The sequence below is a fragment of the Callorhinchus milii genome, unplaced genomic scaffold (assembly GCF_018977255.1).
Source record: "Callorhinchus milii isolate IMCB2004 unplaced genomic scaffold, IMCB_Cmil_1.0 Scaffold2, whole genome shotgun sequence".
In the NCBI taxonomy this organism is placed as follows: domain Eukaryota; kingdom Metazoa; phylum Chordata; class Chondrichthyes; order Chimaeriformes; family Callorhinchidae; genus Callorhinchus; species Callorhinchus milii.
This window is the reverse complement of record NW_024704743.1, coordinates 20,113,984-20,139,931: the sequence shown is the minus strand read 5'-3', so window position 1 is coordinate 20,139,931 and position 25,948 is coordinate 20,113,984. Positions and strand designations below refer to the sequence as shown.

The 25,948-nt window shown below is 41.1% G+C and overlaps 1 protein-coding gene across 1 annotated transcript; it reads left to right on the top strand.

Annotated features, from left to right (window-relative positions):
• The first annotated feature begins 448 nt into the window (after positions 1 to 448).
• skida1 (SKI/DACH domain containing 1) lies at positions 449 to 3,766 on the top strand. Its single transcript, XM_042332142.1, has 2 exons — positions 449 to 577; positions 811 to 3,766. Exon 2 carries the CDS (start codon positions 817 to 819, stop codon positions 3,331 to 3,333), a length of 2,517 nt encoding a protein of 838 aa, XP_042188076.1. The 5' UTR covers positions 449 to 577; positions 811 to 816; the 3' UTR covers positions 3,334 to 3,766.
• The last annotated feature ends 22,182 nt before the right edge of the window (positions 3,767 to 25,948 follow it).

Genomic DNA, 25,948 nt, shown 5'->3' with positions numbered 1-25,948 from the left:
ACAACGTCCGATTCAATATTTGCAATCCGTTTGCCGACCCCGAATAACGTAGAAAGTAACCGTGGAAAGCAAACTAGAAAATGCAGACATCCGCTGTGCGCGTTGAACGTCCTGCAGCCTCGAGAGACGCACAAATAAATATATGAAATAAACCAGGTAGCTCGCAGCTGCTGGAGTGCTTTTGTGGATGATGTTTTGTCGGGCAGTGTATATATTAAAGATTTGCATACTAACTGTATTTACTTTAGCAAGAGGGTGGGAGTATAAGGCTATGCTAATTAGTGGGAGATTTTTTTTTGAGGAAGGGGGTGGAATATCAATTTTTATTGCATCACCTGTCAGTGGCATCCAATCAGAGCTCGCTTCGGGGGAATTAATTGATGAAGGTGTCTCCAGACGAGCTCACTTCACTCTGTCATCTTATTTGTGGGAGAAGCAGCGGCGGGAATAGCAGCTGCATTGCTCACTCTCTCTCTCTCTCTCTCCTCTCCTCTCTCCTCTCTCCTCTCTTTCCCCTCTCTCCATTCTTTCCTGTTCAGTACATCTCTGACTATTTGGGGACATTAAAAGATTGCAGGTATTGCGAGAAGCAGAACCTGGAAATTAAGCTGCATTGCATATATATTATATATATATATATATATACATATACATATACAACAGGCGATTCCGATCGTTTTGCTATATGTAGGTATACATATATGGACTATGTATATATGATTTTGTGTTACCATATGTATGAAATAAATCCCAAGTTTTTTTTTAAATCAGCCGTACCAGAAACAATAATTTATATGTGTTTTTAAACAGGATGCCATGAGGAATGTCGTATTTCCGCAGTCGATGTTTTCTCCAGCGAATGTGGGACATAATTTAGCTGGCGACATGGGAGACTTGGAGTCGGGTTATGAAGAGGTGGATGGCGTGAGACTTGGCTATCTTATAATTAAAGGGAAGCAAATGTTTGCCCTTTCACAAGTGTTCACCAATCTGCTGAAAAACATACCCAGGACAACGGTGCACAAAAGGATGGATCATCTGAACGTGAAGAAACACCACTGCGATTTGGAGGAATTGAGGAAACTCAAGGCGATACATTCTATCGCTTTTCACGCAGCCAAATGTACTCTGATATCTCGGGAGGATGTTGAAGCCTTGTACACGTCGTGCAAGACTGAACGAGTTCTTAAAACCAAGAGGAGAAAAATTAACCGAACCTTGTCAGCAACCCAAATCAGACAGGAGAAAACCCCCCCTGATCCCTACTCAAGTTTTTTCAAGGAGAACAAAGTTTGGTTGAGTTTGAATGGAAAACCCCAGCCCTTGGCTGGGAAGAGCAAAGCTTTGCAAGGAGACGTCAGTTCGCTCCCGGCGTCCGATCTACCTCAATTCTACAGCAAATTCACCAGCCACAGCTACACTGAAATGGTGCGATCGCATTGCAAAACCCCCGAAAACTATGAAACTGCCGAAATATCGAGCAATTATGTAGCATTTCACACGAATCACTCGTTATTCCGGAGCATGATTTGCAGACATCCCGTGTTCTACCAATCCTCCCTCGCCTATCATCCCAAGTCTCCCAGCGCCACCGGCTTGACTTATTATTTCAGAAGGAAAAGTTCCTGCGAAATCTCTCAGAAACACTCGGGGAGCCTGAGCTCCGCCAGGCGAGTCCTGTTGGCGACAGCTGCCCCCAAATCCTGCAAAGCGAAAGGGGGGGATCAGGGCTTGAATAAATTTCACATCGCCAGCGGATTGTATTGCAACCACGGGACGTTGCAAGAGAGCTGCAGCAGCGACTCGGAATCCAGCTCCTTTTCTGATCGCATTGACAACGACTCGGACTTCGGGTCAAGCTTGTCCAGTTCCAGCAACTCGGCTTCTTCAGACGATGAGGAAGACTCGCTGTCGGACTCCTCCGATGTGACCTCCGCCAGTGACGAGGACAGCTCGTCCGACTCTGATTCCAGCTCCGTTTCAAGCCAAGTTTCCATGCAAAGCATAAGATTCAGGCGCACCAGTTTCTCGAGCAGCTCCAGCAAACCCCTGGTCCTGTCGCAGCCGACTTTCCACTACCAATTCCAAGCCAAAAACAACGTGGTGTTTGACACAGCTGCCGGTGGATTCCTGGAGGGGAAACCCTCCCATTGTAATTTAAAGTCCGCGTCCATCGTGAAAAGGAACGAGCTGAACTGTACTAACAAGCCACACAGCGTGTGCTGTTCTGCCGGCTCTGTGAGTTGTTTTGCTGAGCTAAGTAACGACAGGCTATCAGAAATCGCATTCCCCCACTCCGAAATATCACATTATCTAAGGAGGACTGAATCGACAATTAACTGTGTTAAAGAGAGGGGGGGCGCACCGAGCCCACAGGGAAACACTGACTTTCCACAACAAAGAACATTAACAGAGGCGAAGGAATGCCTGGAAGCATCTATATCACACTGTGCAGAAGACAACGATGTGGCAATAGTTTCTGAACCGGCAGAGCACGATCCTGCACCAGCAGCAAACGCGGAAAAAGAATCGAAAATCGGCAACTTCATCAAACTCTCCTCGGCTCTCCAGAGGTTAAACGCGGATAACAGCAAAGGCCCCGCGGTCCAAGATCAGGGTAACGATGCGGAGATGGGGCAGACAATTCTGCACAATGTTACAGTCAAACTGGAAGAAAATAGCTGCGAAGAAGAGTACGGAGGCGTCACTCAACAGCCTCGAAAGAAACTAACGTACGGGTGCAATGTCTCCAAGCCAGCAGTCACCACTTTAAGAGAAAGCAAAACGCGAGCCTGTTTCCTGACAAGAGCGCAGGAAAGTTGTACGTGCACTGAAAAAGCCACCACTTCCCAAACCGTACCCGGACCGAGCGAGGAACTTCAACGCACTTTAAGCGCCCCGGTGTTAGAGGACTACGAGTTTCGAAACGGTGCTCGAATCAGAAGGAATTACAGGACTCTGGTGTTGGGGAAACAGCAGACTTTGCAGAGCGCGTCAGTCAAAACACTTGTGAAATCAGAGAATCCGCGGCTTACAGGTAAAACAGATGTGCATGAAGGAACACTGGAAGAATTTGCTGGTGCAAGTAAACGTAAGCGAGTAGCCAACGGTGTAGCATCTTTAGTGAAAAAGCCATTTAATTTCATGGCAAATTTTCCCTCTCCACCGTCACTAATTATTGGCAAGGATGGAGATCTGTGCCCTGCCTATTCACTGAACACTACTAAGGATCCCGATTCACCTCAGAAGGCCCATCCTGTGTGGAAATGGCAGCTGGGAGGTGCTCCTGTACCTCTCCCGCCTAGCCATAAATTCAGAAGGTTTAACGTGTAAAATGGATATTTTTTGGGATGGCCAAACTTCTCCACGAGCACATTTACACTAAAGCAGCACACTCCTGCTTTTGTTTTTGTCACACAGACCCTGACCGGATAAGCATCTTCAAGATCCAGCAACATTTCATCAATACTGGAAAAATGTTTTTTTTTTAAAAAAAACACACAAAAATCCCAAACGTTTTCAGTGTGGATAGGTCTCTGTTTGATTTGCCAAACGCCACTGTCCGCTGATCAAGACATTCCACACCACCACACTTTTTTTCTGAACTACTGATGTCACTTTGAGGTTGTTTTACGGCTGTTTTCGAAGAGTTAAATTAAAATGATACTAAAATGTTCAAATGATAAGCCAGTACCTGCAGAAGATTAACTGCAAAAATTGTACGTCAAAAAATCGACATAGTGAAATGTTAGAAATGAGCCATTAAATTTATGCACTACAGTTTTAATCGCAAACGACTTGCTGTTTTGCCTGAGTGATTGATTGCACGATATTGGGTCGGTAGCAAAGTAAGAATGTGTATTTAACTTTTTTTTAAAAAAGGTGCAAAAACTGTACTTTCTATCTGAGTCAATATGGCCGTCATTCTATATTAAAAAAATAAGCTTTTATCTTGAAAGAGTCCCTATCAGGGGTGTTCAGTTAGATAAGCGCAAGCAGCCTTCTGATTTAAAAGCTTTGTTGTCTTTAGTTCTGAAACGTAAAATAACTGCTTTAAACGCCCATCACTGAACTGTTCGAGAATAGCCACAGAGTCAATCCTAGCTATAGCCCTCATGATTCATACATATTTTCAGTTTATTGCACAAAATGACATTATTTTTTTTTAAAAAAGTAGAGCCAAATAGATGTTTGAAACAAATAAAAAGTGGGGGTCACTCAAAAGTCAAGGATCTTTCATTTTAGGGAAATTAGATTTTTTAAAATATTTTAATTTCTAGACAATGAAGAAATAACGCAGGCACGTGGCTAACGTTACAACTTGCAGGGGTTTTTCGGGGCCTTACAAAACAGCACGAAACAAAACTAATCCTGCATGTGGTGCAGATAACAAACCCTCGCCAAACATACCAGGAATGCTGCAAATGACAATCAGTCAACATATTACCAACCTCTCAGAAAGCAGAAATCCGAAAATATAAGCCTTAATGCAATGATTTGAGCATTTTTGTTTACTATAGTCAAGGGGCCCAGAAAGGTCTGGAGAATTTTGCACTGTTAAAATTTATTTCATTTTGCCTTTCATTTGAATACACCCCAGTTGTGTAGCATAAATACGTGGTTCCTCTTTATGGAATCAAGTATGCTGTTAAAAGTATACAGTACTTTAAAATGTAAAAGCTAAGTTGAATTAGCATTTTTATTTAAGATTTCCAGTTAAGTAGATCGACAAACAACATGTTAATTAGGTATTTTGCACACAATAAGAACGTTTTATAGTTCTGAGATACGCAAGATAAGTGTGATTGTTTAACATAAATGTAGTGTCAACTTTGCAAATCTAAGGGAAATGTTTTTTTAAAAAAGTTAAAAGATTTAGCAAAGCAAATGTTAAGTATGTACTTTGCACAAGCTAAAGTGTATAGATTTCCCAAAGCGCAGAACAGAGAGTACATGCTGGTGTTTGTGAAATAATTTTCACAATACATCAGCATATCCAAGAACTTTGTATAAATACATCAAAGGGAATTTCAAGAGCATGAGCTGCCATGTGCATTAAGAAGAGTATCTCGAATGAAAGTTGTTATTTTACTTGTGGTGTGAGTATTTGTCTTCTGCACATCTTCCCATGTAATTTCATTGTTTAAACCCAGTTATTGCAATTTAAATTATGACTCAAAACAGATAGAATAAAGTACAACTAACTGCGGTTAAGCAGTACTAGTGAACACCAATTGGAATCCCCCTAACACCACAGACCTGTCCCTTGTTATATCTCCCAAGGTCACTCGATATTCGAACCAGACAGTGGGTAATTTCAGCTCTCGATCCTATCCACAATGCTTCTCATACTCCATTACTACACGTGTTTTTCGAAACGTTTTACTCTAATAGTTAAAACAGAAGCTTCCACTGCAACTATTATAGTTCACAATCATGTTATCCACATCCCATGTACGTAAATAGAGCGAAATATTCTACCAGCAAAAAACATGACACATTGCTTATTTAAGTTAATGTGCTGCTAACTGTAGAGCACTTTGGCATTGTTGACATATGTGACTTATTAGCAGTCTATATTGCAATGATTTATCCTAAGAGTGTTTTTCTTAAAGAATGTTTTATTGGTTAACCACCGATTTAAAAACATTTGAAATACTGCACAAATCAGCTGTGGGAAAACCATCACACAAATGCTCCCCTCAACAAAAACAACTACGTTTCCTGTTATTTACCTTAAGACACAGTAATTACTCTCCAAGCAACCATAATTTAATTAAAGCAGGTATCTCTAGGTTTGTAGATGGCTGCTCAAAAGGGTCAAACTATGTTTTCAACTATATTCATATGGATGATGAGAGTTAAAATGCATTTTGATGTTGAAACAACAGCGCAGCCTTGTATAAACAGTGAGCACATACGTTTGCAAAGAGCCATCTCGTTTCTTTTCAAAAGTTTTAAAATAATTGTTGCCGTCCTCTTCTACTTTTTAAAAGTTTTCTTTATTGTTCTGCTAATGCAGTTATTGGGGGTCTGTCTTAACATGCAACTACTTTGAGGCGGCCTGAAACTAATGCAGTAAAGGCTGGTAGATTTTTGCATGAAGCTTTCACAATAGGGGTTTAGTGGACTGACAGTTTCAAAACAAGACTGCCTGTCCTCTCCAGATGCCTGATTTCTCCTCACATCAACCTTCGTATTTGATTCTCTGCTGGTGCATACCTTAGTTTGCAATGTAAAGATTGCAACAGCTGTGTTTGCAAACAAAGGCCACTTTCAGGGTCAGTGCCACTTATTTTATAGTTACTAAAACTGGTATGATCTGAGAAACTGCAAATGCCTATGCGTGTCCTATAGCAAGTATAATGAATGGACTACATTGTTTAGCTAGTTAGTGGGCATGATATTTAAACCTGAGCAAAACATTTGGCATTATGAAATTATATATAGATGTATATATTTGTACATGTGGCATAAATATTACTTGGGTGCCAGAATTCAAGGCATTCACCGTAAAATAAGTTGAAATAAACAAGATAACAGTCATTTTTTTCAACTAAATCTGTTAGGAAATACTTCAAATTGCCGCCATATTGCTCCACTCAGCCCCATGTCTTTGTTGTCACTCAGTTAGAACTAGTGTTTACTGAAATTGTGACTACCTCATTAGTTTAGGCGGAACAGATCTTCCTTTTATAAGTTTGATTTATAACATACGCCTCTCTGACATTTACTCCACGTATTAAGCTGCAGCGTGTTAAAAAATAAACTGGAATTTAAACTCCATTAAAGATGGCGAGGCTGTGTGTGTGTGTGTGTGTGTGTGTGTGGTTAGCAATTTGCCCTCTCTGTTTCCTGCAGTTCACATGTTAATTTCGCTGTTATAAGGAGGTTTCTTCAGTTTTCTTTGTGCTTTCCTAGTTTGCTGCTCCACACCCCCTCCTTCCCCAAAACAGTACAAATTAAGCTAAATCTCGCAAATTCAAGGATTGTTAGCAATTGCTCCGAATCCCTCCTTTGCGGAGTTAATGACATTTGACAGTTAATAACGCTGATTAAAAAAAATCCATTTTAATGCCCAACCGTTTCAAACCACCATTTTTAATCTTCAAAGGGTATCCTAAAGTGGTGGGGAATTGTTACATTTTTTTTTAAAAAAATCTCTTATTTTTAAGATGTGTGAATAATTTTGAATGCAGAATAATATACAGTTAAAAGATTTTGGATCACTCCAGGCAATCATACACACCTTAACGACAATGCTGATTCACAAAGTACAACGTCGGAATTCGTGGGAGGTTATAGGGAGAATTTTGTGCTCTTTAAAAAAAATCAGGGGAGAAAAAGGGTGAGGTAGCATTGTTTATGTGTGTGTGTGTGTGTGCCCCTGAAATGAGTTTGCTATAAAGCGTGTGAAATTACGCACTGCTCTCCTAAAGACTGGATAATTTATCGTAAATAGTCAGCTCTTTGTAAACGACTTTATTATGTTGTTTCTTGTTAATTGTGGAGAGAATCCCCATTGTTAGGCGTGAATGGGTTTATGGGCTAACCTGGTCATTGCTGCAATCAAGGAACAGTAAATGTTGGCCTTGCGTGCCTTGCAAAAACAAGGATCCAAACTGCAAGCTGGGCGTCCTCTTCCCAAAACAATAGCTTCATCTAGTCGCTGGATGATCAGTTTTATCAGACACACGTACGTAATACAAAACATGTTATATTTACACTGAAAATTAAAAAAAAATCAAATACACTGCTGGTCAGTACAGAGCCTAAAATGCTAATCACAAGATCCCAGTTTGTTGCCATATATATATATATATATATATATATATGGCCAATTATATATATATATATACACACACACAGTGCAGTTATTTGTTGAATTAGATTTTTAAAAATATCCATATTTGAATTACCCCACGTTTGTGACCTTTCTTTAGAAAATATCCTTTCTTTAGAGTAGAATGTACCGTCTTGTAGTTTCAGGTCAAAGAGGGAAGGATAACTACATTGCTACTAACATATTCTGACCATAAAACAGACAGATATCACATAACGGAGTTCAGATCGCTGCTCCTTTTTTAACAGGAAACATTGCAATTGGATTTGAAGGTTGTGCTTGTTAAGATTCTGGTTATTTGTGAAGCATGGACCATTTGTATAATAGAAACAACCTACTGGGAACACAACTCTGCTCACAGGTTCAGAAACTTTCCACCGAGGAACGTATCGTCGAAACCATTAAGAATCGCTCAGAAAATCGAGGTTCCATCAATATATTGATTTGATCACAATCTCAAAGTTTGCTCCTCATCGCAATTACTTGATTTTCTTCTTTTATTAGAAAGAAGGGGCGAGGCAAGGGGGTGAGGGGGTGGGAGGGGGGAGCCTGAAATATCCGCTGGTTAAATTTATGGTGTTTTTTTTAAAAAAAACTGGGATTTTGAGAACAAACAGGCTACTTTCATTAATCTGCGATCGGTATTCCCAGAGACAGCAAAGGACTCAGCAGGGAAGAGCCCTGGTGACACGTGGGTATGGGATATTTTCCCCAAGTGGAGGCGTGTTGTTAATTTTTTACTTCCAAACTGCCTGTTATTCTGCACTACCCACGTTGCAGACTCGCTTTCCCTTTGGATGGCTTATGGTACCGAAGTTCTGTGTTTCTTTCTTCAAGGGTTTTCTTCTGAAAAAAAGGGAGGGGGGAAACATGGCCAATGTGAGTCTGTACTGTAATGTGGGTCAAGGGACGGAAGAATGTCCTCAACCCCCAATTCCCAACCCACCCCCAACCCACCAATCTCTTCTGATGTCGATATATTGTTTATTGGTAACAAACATCAGTTGATCAGATGTGTCTCAACAGCTGACGCGTGTGAGTGACTGCAGCTCACGTCTTGGGCGAAGCTCTTAATATTGTTTAAGCAACGGTAACTGTTTCCATAAAATGGATTTCAACGTGAGAAAATATTGTGAGCTTGTCGTGAAAATGTGTCCCGTTCTCTTTAATCATTCAACATACACTGTTCTCTGTTTCTGTGTGAATTTTTATTGTCTTTCCTCCCAGAAATGTTTCTAGACTGTAACCAGATGAATCCAGTACACAATCTATACTGCCTCGCTTGGCGTAAATAAAGAGATAAAACACGTTTCATTAGAAGTTAAACTCTGTTCAGGCCGGATCTCTAAACATACCCTGAACAATCTGTTCAATCTTATCGGCGCCAGTCCCGGGTAGCAATCGATAGAAAGTTTGAATGGTTGGTATCCTGTTCTGAAGAGAACAACAAGACTGGAAAGAAAGGCTTTGCCTTGGTTTAAGTTGAATTCATTTTAGAATTACTTTCAAATTGTGCCCTTTTCCCTTTAATCAAATTGCAGTGGTTTTGTTCTTACAGATAACTAAAAATATCTTGTTTGGAATTCAATTCATGTGAAAACAATCTTAGCCTATGGTCATCTTCCCCCCCACCCCCCACCCCTTAAATTGTCTGATAAACCACCAATACGTGTCTTTATCCTTTGTAAAACCTGAATTGGAAACTGCACATCGGTCTTCTGTTAAAGCTCAGTTGCACGTAGCACATACATTCGTGGATATATCCTTCGATGTTTGGCAATTTAAATGTATAATTTTTTTTTGAAACCTAACCCTATTGATGTCGACAAACGATGATTTGAAATCCTATAGATCATGAGGATAACTTGCAGGTCGTCCGCTTAAACTTAAAACCCACATTTGATGGAACGGTAAAAGAGATCAATTGTCATGCATATTTAAAATCCCATCAAAACAAAATGCAGGTTCTGAGTGTCCGAAAATAAAGGTTACATTACTTTTTACAGCATCACAGAAATCAATTAAACTTGCACGAATAAACCCCCCCACCCCACCCCTGCCTTTTTAACTATGAAAGCAGGAAAGGGGAAATGGAGAGGGGGAGGGGTGGCAATCGCTAAAAAAAAAGAGAGAGAAGAAAACACGAGAAAGACCTTCCAATGGATTGGAAAGTTATTGGCGGAACCCATGAGGATTCAGTGGTGGTGGGGGTGGGGGGAAATCAATGAAACTACGTACAGTTTTTGCAAGCGATGTTTTTATATTCTTACGCGGAACCCCATTCATTGGGTATGAACTGCCTATTGTGGTGAAATGTGTATGAACTCGATTACGATCCAGAAAAAAAAACATTTGACAGATTGGCAGGGTTACTATTATGTTTTAAGTAACTTGCCAAACCCAGCAATCTGTTTCGTATTTGAAGATATCATTGCTTTATATATATATATATTACCTTCTACTAAAGAATAACAGGAGGCACACATTAAAGGTAATTGAGGATCTGGATGGATACGCTTCCGTACAAATTAATTTTTCGCCGTAAAATATGTTGTTATCAATCACCAGACAAGCCCACGTAGTCATTAGTTACTCGTTCCTGACAAATAACAAGACTGCAGAATTCAGGGACAGGTTGAGACGATTAAAATGTTCTGGACTGGGGACGAAAATAAGATTTTATGCACCTATCATTTGTGCTGAATGTGGCAGGGATAATCTCGCTTACAGACTGATACTCGCAGTTTGTGAAGGGCTCAGAGGTTACAACTGAATGTACCCCAATATGTTAAAATAGTCCTTTGTATTGAAAAAGAGGGGATTAAGTATCACCCACAATTATAGGTTTAAGGGAAACCAGCAGCTTTGCCCCAAACTCACAGTGGTTAGAACAAACAAGCTGGATACTGCAAGAGGATCCACATCAGTGGGTTTCTCTTTGTTCTGACTCTGCAAGCGAACAGCTGCTTTGGAGAACTCCCCAATTCGACTTCATGTTAGCCTTTAAAGTATTAAAAGCAGATCCAATTTTATTCTCATGCAGACCTGAACAATGGGTACAATATATTTAAAGACTTGGACCATTGCAAATATAAACCTATTCCCTTCTTTCTCCGTTCTGCATCCGCGAGAAAGCAAACAGATTGGATTGCAGTGCGTTGTGAGTGTATTGCACGTCTCCCCCCCCCACCCTCCCAATGCATTCACAAAATATAAGAACGATTGGAGATGGAAAATAGAAATTGGGTCCATTTATTCAGTCCTCTTCACAGATGACGCGCAATTTTGTGGTGACACGAACCCTCCCTGACTTATTTAATATGCTGAAGTAATGTATAATCACAGGTAAAGCTTTTATGGTGAAATTTCTTCCTAACTTCCGCTTCCCGGCAATTAAATGCACGCGTTTGACTGTTTTACAATGCAGAATAAATACAACAAGAACGTGAAGCCAAAATAAATTCGCTTGAAGCACACCCACACATTAAATTTATGCTGTTACTGATATATTTCACTTTTGGTCATGATACGAATCTAACTGGCTTTCTGGACTTCATTGTGTTAGGTCTCTTGTTTTCTGTGTGAAAAGTACATTTCGAGGCACATCTCGACAAAGGCAATATTTTTCTTTGAAAATATTTTATTTAAAAACAATGTTATCAACGGCATGAGCACAGTCTTTTGACGGGACAAATATCAGGTACAGTTTTGGTACCAAAGTGTGTTAAACCATATCCCCTCTGATTCCCTTTGGAGTTTGAGGCAAAATAAAGGTAGTTTGGGGAAGGCAGCCTCAACAAATGGGATAAGGAAAATTTCTTGTTTTGCATACATAGATATTTGTGACAAAGAAGCGTATTCAAATCGGGGGTTAAAGTCGAAAATTAAATTGCAATGACCTTTCCCTGTAACCCGCTGTAGTCAATGTCAATTAATATAATTGCTCTGCGAGACACTGAACTTTTTGCTTATTTATACATTTCTTCTGCATATTCATTGTAAGTCAGTCTCAACACATCGGCGTTAATTTTAAAAAAAACCGTATAACTTTTTCCAACAAGAACAAAATGTGGATTTTGTGCCCCTTTTTTAAAACAAAATACAGCGATGGAGACTTCAAACCTTCAAGAAACAGTAGTGCTCTGACTCGGGGAGTCACCTGCCATCGCTGTTGCTGACTGACACAACTCCACAATTAATAATAAAAAAAATAAGGGCACTTTGGGTTCAGTGAGTTGTGTGATGAACTTTTGTAATCTCGAAACAAACCCGAACTGCGAGGGACGCCTAAAATGCGCTGTGGTGTTGACCATCAGCAAACATTCCTTCGACTTTACTATTAATACACACATTGTGATTAAACGTGGCTTTTTTTACGTGGTTAGTTTCAGTGATCCAACCACAGGACAGTTGACCATTCCTGACACTTGAATGTACTGATTGCTGGGATTTCTTTCCTTTGCAATCTTGCTTACGTTTCGACGTGCGTCTCTCTCTCATAATATCACTCTTTGGGAAAAATATAATGGGGTCAACATTCATCCAATTTTAATTTTAGGAGCAGCGCTAAAAGAAAAATCAATTCTGAAGGGGCAACACGGTGTAACGCATCGCTTTTCCTCACTTTATTTTTCAGCAAAAAAGAGAGAAAAAAAATCTCTTGTTCCCTTTTCCCCCCCAACCACTCCTCCTCTTCTCAAAGCCACCGACAGACATCAAACCTGTGGACGGCTTTTACTGTTCATTTTGAGTTTGTTTTGCGATCTCCTTTGACAAACAAAAAAACCCCACACAGAAATGGATAGGAAGGAGTAAACGAGCTAATTTGATCTCCACTATGTGGTAGGAACCTGCACAGAACAGTCCGCAACATTGTTGAGAATTTTCCTACAACTCCTCTCCGCCCTTCTTAAGAAGCTTTTCAATCGCCAAATTCTTTTACAGGTCCAACTGAAGCGGTTATCTGGTTATCTTGGTAACTTGCAGTGCATGTCCCTTGACTGAGCTATCTTGGAAATATAACGATCCCTGTGAGAAAGCTGCATCCGCGGAAACGTGAGGCCAATGTATTGCCTCTGACAATCCATAAACGCTCAACGCACGGAATCATCACAAGAATAAGTGTAAGGAAGGACGAGGTAAATGCATAAATAATATCAAATGTTCTATTTGGAGAACAACCCCCCCACCACCCCAAATTATCATTCAAACCTTTTGACTTGAGTCTGAAGAATGAAGGGGACCTTTGAAAAAAGAAGTCATGTTACCATTCCAAGCACCCCAATCGACCCAATGTTTTAAACTTCTGTGCATTAATCTAGTTTGTGAAACCATAATTACCACCCGATGAAGCCGACAAATGACAGTAATTACGGCTTCAAATGGTTGCTCTACGGATAATGAAATCACTCGCCTTCCCAACGTATAAGAAAGTACAAACCCCTCCACCCCCCCCCACACACACACACACACCTTCTTATTGGTGAACCTTTATTTAAAGAAAACAGAATGAAAAACCTCTGCTGCAAAAAAAAGCAGGCGCGCATTACTTTAATGAGCTGAGCCATCCTGCTGCAGCTTCTGGTCAGGGCTTTTCTCTTTCCCTCCCTCCCTCTCTCTCTCTCTCCAGTCATTGTGCCCCATAGCAGTGGCTGATTTAAATAAACCCGGGGTAATCTAAACGTGCTGAGTAAACACGCTGCTGTTTGTAAAGCGTCAGGCATCATCTCTGGCCCAGAGATTGGGACATTTCCACACCCATCCACCCACCCACCCACCCACCCCCACCACCACCACCACCTCTCTCTCTCCCTCTCTCTCTCTCTCCCGTGGATTTAGCCAAATAATGACCCACATTACGAATGAGTGATCAGGACGGGCATTGCATTGTAAGTTAATATAAGAGGAAAAGCAGTGACGTGAGTCTGCAAACAATGGCATCCTGAATCTGCTGCTCTGATTGACGTCCAGGGCCGCCCGACCTCAGGGAATAGGTTTCATTACGGGGGGTGGGGGTGGGGGGGGTTGGAAAGCACGCGAACATGAGGTGGGATTATTATTTCAGACCCGCTTTAACAGCTCCCCGGTTTTATTCCGAAAATCACAACCAACCGGCACGCAAAAGCTCAAAGCGCCCCCCCACCTCGTTCCCTCCCCACCAGAATAAAAACAACACCCGCCCCCCCCCCCCCCTCCAAAACACACACACACACACACAGTGAATTGCACGATTGGGCGAGAAACACGCGTTCCTTCCGTACCCTCTCAAATAGTCTTTTGCAAAAAGCTGAAATAAAGCATTCAGTTCCATTGTTTGTGTTGCAAAACTAATTGCATCTCCTCCCTGGGGAATGGGGGTGGGTGGTGAGTGTGGGGGGGGGGGGGGGGAAATAAAGGATTGCAAGTAGCCCCTTCTACAATATTATTTTTCCACCTGGCAAACGTTCAATTAATTGTACCGAGATTGTACGGGGTAGAACAAAAAATGTCATGTGCAACATTTGAATCTTTTTTTTGAGGGGTGGGGGGGGGGTGGACAGACTCGGAATGTCGGTTCCCGAATTACCTGGATCCCAGGGAGCCAGAGATCAGTTGGATTCGCTGCTTTGCAACAGCTCAAACCGGCTCATCAAAGAGAGAACCCCAGAGTTTATCCGAGCAGTGATGCTCAGAGGATTTAAATTGTTCGTAATTTAAAAAAATAACACTTGAACATGAGGTCCACAGGTTTTTTTTGGGGGGGTGGGAGGTATTCCTTTGCCCTTGTTCTATAGTGTCAGTGCTGTATTTCATGACTCTACCATAACATAATGTTAGTTGAGAGAGCTCAGTCTGAACAGGTATTGCATGGCCCCATGTTCCGCTTCACAATATTTGAGCAATATGTAAGCAAACAAACTCATATGATCGGCTTCACCAATCCTGCAAACCAACGTTAGGAACACCGTGGGGTGGTGGTGGGGGGGGGGGGGGGGGGGGGGGGGAACCAAATCCCTATCAGATTGATTGTTGGGATTTAAAATAATTGTTGCAAAGTTCGTGGGGGGCAATTGGCATTTTAAAATAACTTTTTTTTAAAAAAAACATTTGAAAGCCACTAAGAGTTTATTCAACAGCTTGAGAGACGAAGGCATCCCTGCGACCTGAGGTGCAAACATAGTTTTTTTTTGCCATCTCTTAAAAGAATATCGGGGTATACATCGTCCTTGGACAGTTTGGGTGGTTCTCTCTCACGGCTGTTTATAGCAACACCCTCCCCCCTCCCTCACCCAATTTTGCTTTGCTGTAACCTCCTAAATCACAGACCTGTTTAAAATAAACACTCTCCATCCACCCGGAGTGCAATTGCTGCTCTATTCGTGAGAACAACCCTGCAGCACCCCGCTCCGGCCAGGGCAGGGACTGCAGCCCAGCAGACACAGCACTCTGTCTGTCTGTCTGTCTGTCTGTCTGTCTGTCGCTGTCTGTCTGTCTGTCTCCCGTTTAACCCTGTCCCGACATGGACGATTCCGCTTTGCAATCCTCTAAAAATTTCAACAAACTCTCCGCCTGTGTGTGTGTGTGTGTGTGTGTGTTGTGCTGTGTGTGTGCTGTGCGAGAATAGAACTGTTTTAAAAATATATACATAAATAGATACATAATCTGAGAAATGCAGGTTTTGCCCAGCAATTCTGCTCTCCAGTTATTGCCTTGTGCGACCATGCGATGTGCACATGGACTGCAGGAAGCCGCTCATTACATTTTTCAGATGTTGCAATTCTGCAGGTCCACAGAAGTCCGGGATACTGTCGGGAAAATGCACTCAGTCTCTCATCCGACACCTTCCTTATAACGTGTGGAGGGAGAGGACGGTTCGGTTGTTCTACCTGATCCATGTCACACCTCCGAGTGAAGATCATCACTGCACTTTTAAGGTGAACCAGAAACCGATGAAGGTCGAACCTGTGGAAGGAACCCGACTTTTTTTTTCCACCCCCCCCCCCCCCCCCAACAGTGCAAAATAGGCGTTCAGAGATCAGATCGGGAAGGATCTCACGAGCGACTGTATCGTTAAGATGCCTTTCCCGATCCGGACGAGATTCGGGTGAAAAAAACATCAACGCGTTTTTTTAAAAAAAAAGTCAACCCCCACACACACACACACACACACACTCACACACACACACAACCCTTTTGAATACAGTTTAAAAACGTAAAAGCTCCGATTCGGTTTAGCGGAGGATTTGCCGGATTCGCGAGCTGTTAGCGGTTGCAGCAGCGGAATTTAACACGATTCCTCCCTTTAAAATTGCAGGCAATTCAGTGAGGACACGAAGCATTGGGGGTGCAATGGTTTTTTTTCCCCCCGGGGGGGGGGGGGGACAGCGTTGTTTTCCGGCAAATGTAACTTCTGGACTGCGAGGTGAGAGGGATAGCGATGACACTGCGCTGGAGACTTATTCCAAACACCAGCGCGGTTTGCACCCCGAACCAGAATGAAACGTGTGCCTGAAGCTCCTGTAAAAATGCACTGTTTTTTTTGCTTATACCGCTTATGTTTAATACTGTTTATGCAGCGCTAACACTGGCACAAATGCGGGGGGTGGGGAGGTGGGGGGGGGGGACAATTAGGCACAAATCTCCATTCCGAATGATTTGCTCACTCAAAAGCCAAGCGATTTACAATTTGCAAATAAATACGATCGGATGTGTTGTTTGAAAGCAACACAGGGACTCGAAAACTAAATGCACAACTCGCGAAAAAGAAAGAGAGAACACGTTGGAAGGGGAAAGGGTACGTCCCAACAGCTGAGAAAGTTCGACTAATTCTCTGCTGTCTAAAAAAAATAGCACAGTCGTGCTCTTTTTTTATTTGCAAGCTGTTACTCGTGGTCGTCCACAGAATTTACACGAATAAACAGGACATCACATCAAAAAAAAACAATTAAACTCTCGCCTTCACGCCAAGAGAAAAATGTTTTTTTTAAAAAAAAACGATGTGGTGTTGTGATCGCAATTATCTTAGAAAAGCCTCACCGCGCAAAAAAAAACCCCTAATGAATCACATCATTGATCTTCGTTAAAAGTTACCAAGAAAATACAATTTGTGTCCCCCTCACCCTAACTGTGTCTGAACTTTCAGCAATGGTGCATTGCTTGCTGACCATTAAAATGCAGTTGTGCAAGAATAGTGGAACCAATATTGTGAAAAGCAAACAACCTGGGGGTGCTGGGGGGGGGGGGGGGGGGGATACCTTTATCTTTCTCCCCCCCCCCTCCCCCCATTTATCTTCTAATTTTCTCCCCTCATCCCCCTGAAGGCAGTTGACAAATGCTCCTTCTACTGGGGTTCCACAGGTGCCGGGCACACTCTGGTATCTCACTCAAATGGCCATTATTCATACCCTGTCAGTTGGCCAGTTATTTAGCCCCACGGGGCATAGCAGCTGATCAAAACCTTATCCTCAATCCATATCCACACATGCACTTCTCAGCTGGGTCAGAAGAAAGCGATCAGAAGTGGGAACCCTGGCTGATTTTTTCCCCCCTCCCTAGCTCTGAAGTACTGAGGCCAATTGCAGTGCCCCTGATTGATTTCAGTTAACCCAGCACACAACAGGATTCATCCTCTACTGAAATGAAACGTGCACATATTTTTTCCCCCCACAGAGAATGTGAATTAAACATCCCAACATTAACCCACAACCTTCTGACTCTGAGACCTGTTTTTGTTCTGTTGATTCCTCCCCCCACTCTGCAATCAATGAAGCAGCGCAGCCCCTGATATAACAAACTTTATTGTTATTGTATTCCGGTTTAATAAACACAGTTTTACATTAGACCGTTTGTTAAATGTTTACTGGCATTTGTATTAATGAACCTCTTATAGTGAACACACGGATATAATTGCTCTTTCTCCCGAGTCCCCAGGGCATTCGTTATACCGAAGTCAGCCTTTTTGTTGTAGTCAAATTCAAGAAACTGAAAATTGCAAAAAAATTATAAATTCTCACTCCACCTGAGTTCTCAAATCGCTTTTAAGGTTTCTAATGTTATTAGAGAGCTGGTCACATTCTTAGCTCTTTAATAATATGAAAACATTGACCAGCATTTGGTGCTAGATAGCAACATTCTGCATTTGCTTGTTTAGTGTCTGCAACCTCTTCCCTAGTCCTTGACAGGAGTTAGACTGAGTGGAAAATACAAATGATTTGTATTTGCTGTATTTGCAAAATGGTGTCCTGTAGCTTACTGGTTAGAGCACTTGCCTCACAAGCGAGGAGACCTGGTTTTGAGGGTAACTATGGTTTCAGAAGATTGTAACTGATTCAAGCAATTGGTTTGAGACAACCTCAGGGAAATAATCTCACATTGATTCAAAGTGCCTGTAGTATAACCAGAGTTTCATCCACAGCCAGTCAAAAGCCAAATTTCAAAATTGAAATAAGTTGAATCATCCTTTTCATGCATGAGTTTTCCTCCCTCCTCTCCTGAAGGTTGGTGTTGGTACAGATTACTCGCTGGTACATTTTTAATAACCATTCTTCATGTGTGGTCCTAAACAGTGAGTGTTAGCACAAACAATTGAACTAATTTAGTTACAACAGCGAAAGTGATTTTTATATTAATCTCTTTCAAAAATAGTTTTTATCATTTGATTTTTTGGGGTATAATTCTTTTTCATGGACCTTACTCAAATGGGCAGCCTTCAAATGTGATTCCAGATAATGTGTGTAAGCGGACTAATCATCTTTTGAATGGCCTCATACGTTTATTTAAATACATTGCATTTATTTTTTATAAAATGGTACGCACCTTAAGTTTTCTTTTATAAATTTGTTTATTTTCCCTGTTTTTTATCTTTCTTCAAACCCTAACTTTTGCTGGGCATAAGAACATAGGAACAGGAGTAGCACATTCGGCCCGGTGAACCTACTCTGAATTCCACCATCCCACAACACTACTTTAGAAGAGTAAAATTTTTTTTTAACAGATTTCATTAACATATCTTGCTCTAATTTTTAGATTATGCCCTCTTGTTCTGGATCTTACAACCAAAGGGAAAGTGTCGTCTTTATTTGCCCTGCCAATTCCCTTTGCTATTTTAAGCACCTTGTTCACACATCTCTCAACCTCCTCTGTTCAAGGGAGTATAGCCCCAGTTTGTCCATCCTGTCCTTATAACTAAGGCCCTTCAATCCAGATATCATCCATATATTCAGGTATTAAAGTTTCAGCCTGGTATCACACTATATGGGGACTTCAAGCTCACTGTCTATGTCAGGGGCGGGACACTATAGATCCCATGGCACTATTTTAAAAGAGAAGTGAGTTTCTCTCGATGCCCTGGCCAAAAATCCCCCAAATAGCATCGGTTTAGTAATGGCTGTTTGTTGGACATTGCTGTGTAAATTCTTTGAAGCACTTTGAGACGTCTCGACAATGTGATAAGGCCCTATATCAAATGCAATTATTTGATATAGGATTATCATATACAATTATCATTCTGGTGAATCTACATTGCACGCCATCCATATCAGTATTGCATTTTCTAAGGTGTGGTGACCAAATGAGGTCTGACATAATGTTATATAATTGTAACATCACTTCCTTTGTTTTATATTTCAGTCTTCTTGTGATAAAGGCCAACAACCCATGGACTTGTTTGATTGCTGCTTGTGTCTATGAACTGACCTACAGTTAACCTCATATGTGGAACCTTATCAAATGCTTTTTGAAAATTTATCTATCCACATAGTTCCAGTATCTTACTCAAGTTGAATGCAAAACAATGCAAAGTACCGCATATTGTAGGTAAACATAAGAGTCACATATAGTTCATGGATGGAATGGAATTTGCCCAGGGAAATATAATGAGACTTTAGACATTAGATAACATTAAGTATCATGTTCAATCAGTGCAAGCAGCAACAAACAAATTGAACAGCATGCTGGTTTATCTACATTGCCAAAGTCATGCTCAAGCTGTGTACCATGCTGGTTTGGCTGCAAATGGAATACAACAAATAACAAATTGTATTTATATAGCGTCTTTTATGTCGGAAGAACGTCCTAAGGCACTGGACAGTAGAGAGTAGCGGTCTGGTCACTATGACATAAGGAGACCACCCAGGACTTAGAGATGGTGCAGAAGAGAGCAATGAAGCTAATTCCCAATATTAGAAGGATGAGTTATGAGGAATGACTAGATAAGCTACATATTTTTAGCTTCTAAAATAGACAATTCAACAGGCTATTACGGATGTATATGCGATGCTTAGTGGAATAGAAAAAACAAATCAGAACAATACTTTTGGAAGGCAAATGCAGCAGGACTAGAGGCATAGGTTGAAAGTTCTGAAAGGCACAAGGAAGTATTTCCTTACTCAGAGTTTAATTAACAGCAACGGGATGTCAGGAATATAAGGATACCAGAGACCAAAAAAGTGCACCCATTTAAGAAACAACTTGAAACTATAATGGTAAAGAGGATAGGGTTGGGAATCTGGAAGGCTGAATTCAAATGAGCCAAAAAACTTTCTTCACCCAAATCTCTCTTTTGATCTTGTGAAGCAAATGAATTAAAGCATAAAGGCAGGAATGTATAGCAACCAGAGATAAAGGAGTGAAAGATTGAAGTCAAACAGGCTGAACAGACTTCTTTATCTGAATCTTTCTGGTGATCTCTTGTGATTATACTGTATTAACCTTTTCCAACTGTGTTTATCAACATGCAATGCAATGAAGTAATTTCAGCCTCAAAATGATATAGGTATGAAATAAAAAAAAACATTGTGAAATTTCAAAAATCTTTTGATTCCCCAAATGGGGATGTTTCACCTTTAAGGTGGATAGTCTCAACATAAATTAAGAAAATTCATGGACTTCTGCCTTTTGTAAGGAATTTTGACAAACTGAATACTGGGCCACAACTGATCACGATGTATTGTAGAAACATGCACAGTGTGGTCATAAAGCAGGCTAATCCGAACACTGAAAATGAGCATCAATTAAATGGTCATTTTGCTCTCCCTTTCAGGTGGGCGTAAGGAAAACCCACAACCTAAGGTAACCTATGAGCAAGCCATACAGTTTTTAATAGAAACCATCAAAAGAAGAAGACAGAAAGGAATAAATCTTTTTCAGAATTTATTTTTTCGCTTGCACCATGGTTTTGTTGTTTGAGAGTTTCACACCCTCGGGCATAAGGATGAGGATTAACAAAGTAAAGGAAGTCCATTTATAAATGTTACTTGAACCCCGAGATGGAATTACTGCTTTCTAAGTCCTGCTCTGTGTTATGTTAATTGAGTCTAATATATATTTATATATATATACTATGTATGTTACTTAATCATTTACTCCAGCTGTTTCTTTCTGGGAATGGGGGAGCTGCTGATTGTGCTACTGGTTGGCTAGGAGGAAGATCATTATATTAGTGCAGTAGTTTGAAGGTCACACATTTTTGGCAGTGAGAAACACAAATGTATTTTTGGAAGAAAACTAATCCGTGGGATGAGTAACTTCAAAAAATATAGACATACTTTTGAGTTTCTAATGAGATTTTGACTGTTTCCCCGTTCAGAGTTTTGCTTTGTTATTTTTCTTTGCTTTCCTTTGTATCGCCTGGGCTGCAGATCCAACTGCAACTGAGAGGCTGAGAGAATAATCCCCAATAATTGCTAATAGGTGTGGAAGACTGGCCTTAAGATGAATTTCCCGGTGATTTTGTCTCCTTTGGGAAGTTCAGTATCTGAGGCTTGAAATCCCTTTGAGTCTTATCCTGAAAGACCATAATGTCTTAAAAGTTAAGATTGCACAGAATATGTGGAAAAGTCTTAAATTAAGAAGACTTAATTTGGAAGCCTTTTTTTCAAAAAATAAAGAACTGCAGAAAAATAGCTTCCAATTTAAATCTTAATTTAAGACTTTTTCACAATTTTGCATGATTTTAAATTCGAGGAGAAAATGGTCTTACAGGATGAGATGAAATCGAATTTCAGTCTGTGGAACTCTGGAAAGCACCTCAACACACTGTTGTGCCTAAGATTGAGGCTCAGTGGTAAAGCTGAAATACAATCACAATTTCCTGACCCAGTGCTCTGTAACATTGCTCGTTGATACTTCAATAATCTTTAGCATCATGCTGCAGTAGGATTGGTAATTAATGTGTAGTAGTTGCTGGGACCTCATGGATAACCGCAGATATTTTGGTACGAGTACTTTGTATTTGTCCCCTCCTTCCCTCCCCACCTTTAAAGCCTGTGTTAAAGCCCATCTTTTTGTCCACATTTTCCCACCACCCTACCAAACCCCACCCCACAATGGACTCCCAGTCAGATGTGTGAAGTACTTTGAGAGTCCTATCAACGTAAAAGGCAGGCATTATATAAATTGTTGTTATGATCATGAGACCTAATTTGCTGGTTCAGTTCACAACTAAAGTGGAAAATTGCTGCCTGGATTAACCAAGGGCAAACACATACAGGTGCCCTTAATCATAATCATACGATTAATAATAATAATCCTTATATTTGGTATAGCGCAGTGATTGTTTTCTGGGTAAATGTAGGAATACAAAACTTGACAGGAGTAGACAAAAACATTCCAGATAATCTGACTGATCCCAACATTTTAAAAGAGTAACTAACTTTTCCTCATTTTTTTATGCTCCTCACTTTAATTTTTTTGTTAAATAACAATCTAATTTCCTTATGAATTTGCTGACAACACCTCATACTGCACACATTCAGCACTCTCTATGTAACATGATTCAATCTGAACTGTCCGTTCACCTTCACAAGGTCATAAGAGCGGTTTGGATGAAGAATACCATTGTTTGACCTCAGCGCTCCAGATAGCAACTTCACAAGATCATACGAGAACACCAACCCTGCAAAATACCTGCTGGCAGAAGTATTGCCAACTGTGTAACTAATCAGACTTACGAGGTAGCAGGACAAAAGTATTAATTTTATTTTCTCTAATTTACTATATTTGCATTCTCATTACCTATTTGGGACCAAGCAGCCTGGGAAGAAAAAATGATCAGGAGGTGGCTGTAGGAAGCTGGGAGGCAGAAATCAGCACCATTCATGAATTCTTAATTCTGTGTATGAATTATTGTAGACAATTATTGTGGAGTCCTGTAGTGTATTTGTTAGAGCACTCACCACGCAAGTGAGAGGATCCAGGTTCGATTCCCGGCAGGACAAAACATTAGGCAAATTTCCTTATTCCACATGCTTCTGTTTACCTACCTAGCAGTAAATATGAACCTGGCTGTTAGTCGATTGGTGGATTGCTTTTCTGGGGGTAATAATCCCTTAAAAAAATAGCAATTTGGTCATTCAATGGGACTGTTTGTGGGACACCGCCTTCCACAATTGGCTGCTGCGTTTCATCCACAATATATACAGTTAATTCACTTTACAGTAACTTCTTTGAGGCACTTCAATTACATGATAAGGCACTGAATCAAATGCAAGGATTATTATTCATCGTTAGACAAGGGATATCATGAGTTTAGAGATGTGCATTTCTAAGTGTGTCAGGAGTGAAGGAAGCATCCTCATGAAAAAGTGCTGTTGATAAACTTGTTATAAGGCCAAACTGCACATAATAAGTTTTGTTGGAGCATTATTGCATGATTTGGGCTCATAGGTTGCTAACTCCCTCGAGGCGGTACTGTAAACTGGTGGAAGTTGTAACACCATGGCTTTCTGTTGGTCCCCATATGCCCACTTCAAAATGTTGTGTTGTGTGCAGCATACAATATGTCAAGAAGATATGGCATTCCAGCCAAAACATCAATGCAACTAAAACATATCCCAGATTTCCTTTGTACAATCCCTTGATACAATTATTCCTTTATAGAGATCTGTGGATTTAAAATAGGAATGATCAACCATAACCACCATCTTCCTAAAGGCAGCCCAGAAATTTCCTGTGCTACTCAAATATCTTAGAAGTGGATTGCGAGAGAATGGAGCAGATTTAGGGTGGATTTGGGTGCTTTAGTTGATCATGCATGGTTTGATTTTTTACATCTGCAGTCAGTTTTTGCTTTTTCCCCGCTCACCAATTTTCTTCTCCATTATTATCCATCCCCTTCCTTCCTTTCCTTTCTTAAAGAGTTTTTGAATTATTTTTCCTTGTAGCGGGGAATGGTTCTATGTGACCCTTTACTGCTTTGCCCAAGCACCAATTATTCAATTACAGTCAGTCTGTTCAGCCTTGTGTGTGTGATCAGCTCAGCTAAGTTGAACCCAGTCCCCTCCGTGGTCCACTACTCACTATTCACTGAATAAACCTGCTGACTCATTGAGGAAACCTATTGATTGTACTGAATGGCAGGCAAGGTGCACATAGTTCGAAATGTATGCAGTCAATGGTTCCCAGTACCCTAGGGAAATTAACAATGTCACAGGGCTGTTGTGTTTGTTTTTGCTGGAGGCTTTTAGAGAAGTAGATTTGTCTCTCTACTCACTTCACCGACACAGCTGTGACTTGGTGGATACATTTACATGTGGTGCAGTGGCCAATACTTGTGTAATTGCTGAATGCAGTTTGAAAAGTGACAGTAGAGTCGGATGTGAGTGTTCTGGTTTCTCTCCCAAGGCTGTGGTAACTACAGACTTGCTAATAAATCTTGCAATTTATAGCTGATGCCCTTGATAGTTGCTTGCTGAGTTTGAGCCACCTGGCGTACCACTGTTCTGAAGAAACCAAAAGTCTGAAATTCTTCATGAATTTTGCCTTAAGACGATTGTTTTAAAATTTAAGCGCGGATAGATCCAGTCTTAATCTGGCAGCTGTTATTCCACAGTTCTTAATAAGAAGTGGAATATCTTGAATTTTTAGATAATGGCATTAAGTTTAAGATCATGAGGAATTTTGGACCTCAGGAGGTTACTTTTCTTGGAGTTGGAATTTCCTTTTGGGGTCTATCTCTCCAGCAGTGATGAGGTAACTTATGATTGTAACTACTTGGTTGCCTGAGCCCACCAGCTCCTTTTCTACTGTTAGATTCACTTTTAACATCAGCAAACAATATTGCAATTATTGGTTTGGAAAAAATCCAGATGTGGCATAATTAAGCCTGTAATGGCCCCTTTTTATGTGTAAATTGGCATTACATTGAAGGGGGCATAAACAACCCAATTCATTATGTCAGTCATTACGTATCAGTTTGGTTCAGTTGGTAGCACTCTTGTCCTGTTTGAGTAATCAAGCCCCATTCGGGACTCTTACTTTTAGATCAGAGGAATGTTGACACCCCACATCCTGTAGTGGAGTCCTGTAGCTCAGTGGTTAGAACACTCGCTTTGCAAGCGAGAGACCTGAGTTCAATTCCAGGCAGAGGGCGAAACCTTGGGCAAGTTTCCTTACTCCACACGCCTAATAATAATCCCTCCAAAAAAAAAAAACAATAATAAATTGGTCATTTTCAATCTACGGCTGTTTGTGGGACATTGCTGTGCGCAATTGGCTGCCGCGTTCGCCCACAAATATACAGTCAATTCACTTTACAGTGTGTTCTGTGAAGCGCTTTGGGACGTCCTCCCGACGTGAAAAGCGCTATATCAAATGCAAGGATTATTATTATTATTATTATTATCCGGTCCCTTTATCAGGACGCCTTCCTCCACCTCCGCCACATTGTCCACCTCCGGCCACACCATACCCCAGATGCAGTCGAAAAACTCGTCCGTGTGTTCGGAACCTCCTGCCTTGACTACTAAAAAAACCCTCTTTGCCCAATCTCCCCAGCTCCACCATTCACAAATGATCCAAAACTCCGCTGTCCACATACTCACCCGTACTAAACTCTGCATTCCCATCACATCTGTTCTAGCTAGGCTCCACTGGCGCTCCAAACGGATTGATTTCAAGATCCTCACACTTGTTTCTGAATCCCTTCATGCCCTGACATCTTCCTATCTCTCCGACCTGTATACCCCACAACCCATAACCCGCTGCCTCCCCTCGACTGGCTCCGGCCTCCTGCATGTCTCTTGTGCCCTCCAAACACTCTTCCTCTATTCCTCCGCCTGGGCCCTTCCTTCCCCATCTTCGGATCATACCTGATGACCTTCCTCTTCAACTGTGCCTATGGTCACTTCC

Coding starts and splice junctions, on each gene's coding strand:
- skida1 (XM_042332142.1), top strand. CDS start 817: ATGAGGAATGTCGTATTTCCGCAGTCGATGTTTTCTCCAGCGAATGTG.